At 31.1% G+C, this 4,623-nt stretch overlaps 1 protein-coding gene across 1 annotated transcript in view; it reads right to left on the bottom strand.

Annotated features, from left to right (window-relative positions):
- Positions 1–4,402, bottom strand: part of LOC106466901 (vacuolar protein sorting-associated protein 18 homolog) — a 172,377-nt gene extending 167,975 nt beyond the window's left edge. The window contains exons 1-2 of the mRNA XM_013927208.2: positions 4,263–4,402; positions 606–708 (exon numbers count right to left, since the gene is read on the bottom strand). Of these exons, the coding sequence (XP_013782662.2) occupies positions 606–689 (84 nt within the window). The 5' untranslated portion in view covers positions 690–708; positions 4,263–4,402. The remainder of the gene's footprint in view (positions 1–605; positions 709–4,262) is intronic.
- Between the last annotated feature and the right edge of the window lie 221 nt (positions 4,403–4,623).

Raw genomic sequence — 4,623 nt, 5'->3', positions numbered from 1 at the left:
TGGCTCCATTTTGTAAGTGCATTGTTAGGTGTCTTGACAGGGTTGTGGTAGTCATTCCGATGTAGGTCTTGTTTAACAAAATCTGCCTACAAGAAAATCTGTCACCAAAGTATACCAACATTAAACAATGCTAAACCTCTTACTAATGACTGTGATGTAAAATGAAATAGTGAGTTGGAAACAAAGTGAACTGAAAAATTAACAATCTATATTATCATACTAAACACAACCACAGCGTGTGTACTTGCATTTCCTTATATGGAAATGTCACTTTTAATGGATTATAGTTGCTGCTCCTCCTTCTGGATCTTGTTCCATGTTGTTTAAATCAAAATTCTTTAGTTCATCATGTAGAATACCACAGAATAAATTTTGAAATAACATACACAAGATCCCCAAAATACATACTGAAAGACAAAGACATTAAAACCTGTACTTATATGCATAAATGTAAACAACAGTTCGCTAAAACATATTTTGTACATACAGGTCTACAACTTTTCACTGTGAGGTAAGAAATGTTTTTTGTTTTTTCACTTCCAAGTTTACATAAATGAAATTTAAATTGTAGCTGTTCATAAATAAATAAACATGTTAATCCTCACCAGTTCTGGAAGCGACTGAATGCTTGTAACTGGTCCTGTTGAAATGGAAGCAGCCTGCTCATACTGCTCAAACAGTGATGCCATATTGAATTGTAAAGCAAGTCTGCAACAGAAGAAACAGCCTCTCAATATTTAAAAGCAGAAAAAAGATACATGATCTTAAGAGTTGCATATAAAGAACTAAAACTCATATACTGCTATTATTTTACAGCATCTAATCACAAATTCTATTTGTTCATCTGATTCCATATTTTGATATGCCATAAATCTAAGCATGTAATAATAGGCCACATACGAGACATAAAAGAAAAAAAAAGGAAAGACATTAATCACAAGCTTTTCCACAAAGCAAATATCTTTACAACAAACTCATTATGCAATGTAAATATGACAATTTTTATAACAGAAATAGCATAATCATAATGATAGCTTAGGTAGCTAACCAAGTCTGCAAACAATGATACCATAGCTGGCCTGATTATCACTAACATTGAGAGAAAGGCCTTATTGGCACTGAATGTGGAGTTATAATGTGGTTGATGTGTTGCTGTATGTTCTTCTTTACTCTCACCCTTAAGCTCTTAGAATAAATTGTGAGCATATGACCTTACAGGAGAGAAGAATTAATTTAAAAAGTATGACTTCCTGAATAACCTCCTAATTTTAAACACAAAACTATGTATCTTGAGAAAAACACCAGCATCTTGAAAATGTCTGATTTATAAACTAAAAATGACTCAATTATAAAACATGTAAAGACTACCATTAATTTCATTCAAAGGTTCTTGAATTATAAAACATGTAAAGACTACCATTAATTTCATTCAAAGGTTCTTAGAAATATAATAATTAATATCTGTAGATAAGTAATGATGGAGTGTAAAAACAAACTGTTTATTGTGAGGTCAATACCACTCACATTTCATAAGTATATACATAAAATACTGTGATATTGGAGTTTAACATGATACTTTTATTCTATGTTTAACTAAGGATTGAATTAACCTCTTCCAACAACTCTTGACATAACAAACTAATAGTATTGAATAACACTGCACATGTGACAATGGTTAAAAAAATGCATATCATAGTAGCATAGTGTCTGATGAATTAGTAGTATGGATATATTTTTAGAGCAGGTGGGCTGGTTAGACATGTATGATAGTTTAAAGGGTAAAGATAAATTATATGCATGATATGGGCTCCACTTAAGCAGGCTAGGTAGTAGGATGTTTAAGGAAGTTATACATATATTTATTAAATATAGTTTAAACTTAACCTACAAAGTGGTGAGGGAGCTACTGGTAGGACAGCTACAGCAACAAGTTTGGTAATCGGAAACTTAGAGCATATATTAAATAATAGTTTTAAAAGAGAAGCCTGTCAGGTTCAAAAACAAACAGAAGAATTCAGGACTCTAATTGCAATGGAAGATTGATATAATAAGTATTATTTCAACTTTATTAGATTTGGAGAATAGTAATAACAGATATTATTTTGAAACTCCAGGTTATAATGGTAATATATTTTTTAAAAGAGGGGTAGCATGGCTCTTTAAGAAGGAATGACTGCAGTCTGTTAGGACTGAAGACAAAAAACAGGTAGAATCTATCTTTATATACCATAAAGTATAGAGAGTTTCTAACTCGCAAATTTTATAGACTACCTGATCAGATAGATAACATTAATGAAAAATTGTATAATGAGATTCATAGTTGTTAGTGTTACCAACAATACTGATGCAATCGTTATGAGTGACTAATTTTAGACACTTTGAATGAGAGTTGTTGAGTCCAATAACAACAAAGAGAGACTTCTTAGGATAAAATCTAAAGACAAGAAACATTTTAGTCCATCTAGCTTATCCCATTCATTAAACTAAACTATTTTGGTCTCTTTATCTCAGAAAGGATATGTAATTACTGGAAAAAGTTCAGAAGAGGACTAATATTACTACTGGCATGATTCCAGGGATGGAAGGGTTATTTTAAAGAGATAGGTTGAGATCTCTTAAATTATTTTATCTTCAAAGAAAGAAGGGTAAGAGATAGTGTTATTGAAGCTTATTCCTGGGACAAATTACAGCGAGGTCTCTGATTTTTTTGTGCTTTGTTCTCAAGATATCAGAATGAGAGGATATAAGTTTAAGAATAAGACAGGCAAGACAACAGTTAAGACAGTTATATTTTTCTAATAGAATGACTGATATATGAGAATAGCTGTAAAGTAAATGAAAGGTTTTAAAGTTTTCATTATTCCAAGGTTGGTATGCAAAGACAGCCTTGTTGAAAGACCAAATGATTTCTTATTGCCCATAGGTTATGTTGTGAGAGAGCAAATTCAACTTCTATTTTCTGGTTTTGTTTACCATTCATTTATTATTCCTTCTATCATTTAGTTCAACTATGAATTTTTAGTTATTTTAAAGCACTAACTCACCTTCTAGCTAGAGAACATTGAATTTGAGTATGTTTGTATTGTGAAACTGAAACAAGCTTCCCCCAGTAATGACGTACAGATACTGACGTTGTGAAAAATTATGTAACTCAGCTACTCACACAAGCTGTAACCATGTGGTCTAACCACTAAATAAAAACCGTGACTTGAGCTTAAATGAGTTAGATCATGAGATATAGTTAACATGAATTATTTCTGATTGTTGCTCATTATTTTTATTGATCTTGATGTGGTTTAACTTTGGAATATTGCATGTTTTCAGAAATAAGTTATTTTTTTCTCCTGGATCTTTTTCCTAATACATTTATTTATTGAAATTAACAATACTGATATTCATGTAGTATTATTTAATAATGTCTGTATCAAGTCCTGGCCAGGCATGGATTTATTCAGTATTTATAAGTGACAAAATTTGCATCCCAGTTGTTTGGAAGTTTTATTTTATATTTCTGTTGTTATTACAATTTACTAAATTGTATTTTGTTTGAACCTGTTTGTAGTGATGTATTGTTTTAGTCCATTACACAGGAATGTCGAGAGCTAGCACAGGCCCCAGGCAAACATCCTCACCGGGCCCCCTTTCTCTCTCTCTTTTTTGTAACATTTTATCAAGCATTTATATGCAAAGAAGAGCCAAAAACTATGGTTTTTGTCATTAAATGAAGATATAGCCTAAAGTGCTTTGTGGGCTTTACGGCATAACCAGGTTTCATTCACCCAGGCCCCTGGGCAGTTGCCCCCCCCCCCCCTGTCGTCAGGTCTGCCATTACTATATTAATTTTTTATCATGTCTAGTGTGGAAAGTAGTATTTTTTTTACCTTCCAATTAGTTTTAGCTTTTACTCTCTGTAGCTAATAACAAAGTAATGGATTTGGAATCTATAGCACAATATTAATTTAAGAATCACACCCACTGATTTGAAGCATACATGACTTTCTGAATCTATATTAATTGTTATTATTAAAACTTTTACTGAATGCAATATAAAAATTACATCGTGTTTCTTAATCTATATTTAGTTATTATCTGATCTATCACGTACATTGTCGAAGTCATATCATATTAATTATTATCCTTATTAACGCCCAAGTTATACAAAGTCACTAAATTATATGAGAGAGAGAGAAAAAAAAAAAGACATAGCGAGATTTTAGTAACCGTAACACTATTATAGTATAAATTAGCTAATGCCTACCAACCTCAAGAAATAGTATCCTTATATCATTTTAATAGTAAATTAACTGATATTCATAATATGTAACGTTAACATGCCTAGGCGTAAATACTAATGCGTCACTTCCTAAACATTAAAAATCGTCAAATACTAGGCGTTACACTAAGACAAAAGCTTTCGAGGAAATTTAGCTACAATTGAAAATAATACCGAAAGTATAATACAAATAACAACAAATAAATAAAATATTAAATGCAATGTAACTTCATAATGTCGATTTGTGTTAAAATATGTACCTCAGTAAATTTACAAATAAAACTATAAAACGTTAAATGAAATTATTATCAGCCAATATCTATTCAGATATGGATCACTAGTGAATTAAA

This window comes from Limulus polyphemus, unplaced genomic scaffold, assembly GCF_000517525.1.
Source record: "Limulus polyphemus unplaced genomic scaffold, Limulus_polyphemus-2.1.2 Scaffold2417, whole genome shotgun sequence".
Lineage (NCBI taxonomy): Eukaryota > Metazoa > Arthropoda > Merostomata > Xiphosura > Limulidae > Limulus > Limulus polyphemus.
This window is presented reverse-complemented; position numbering and strand designations above follow the sequence as displayed.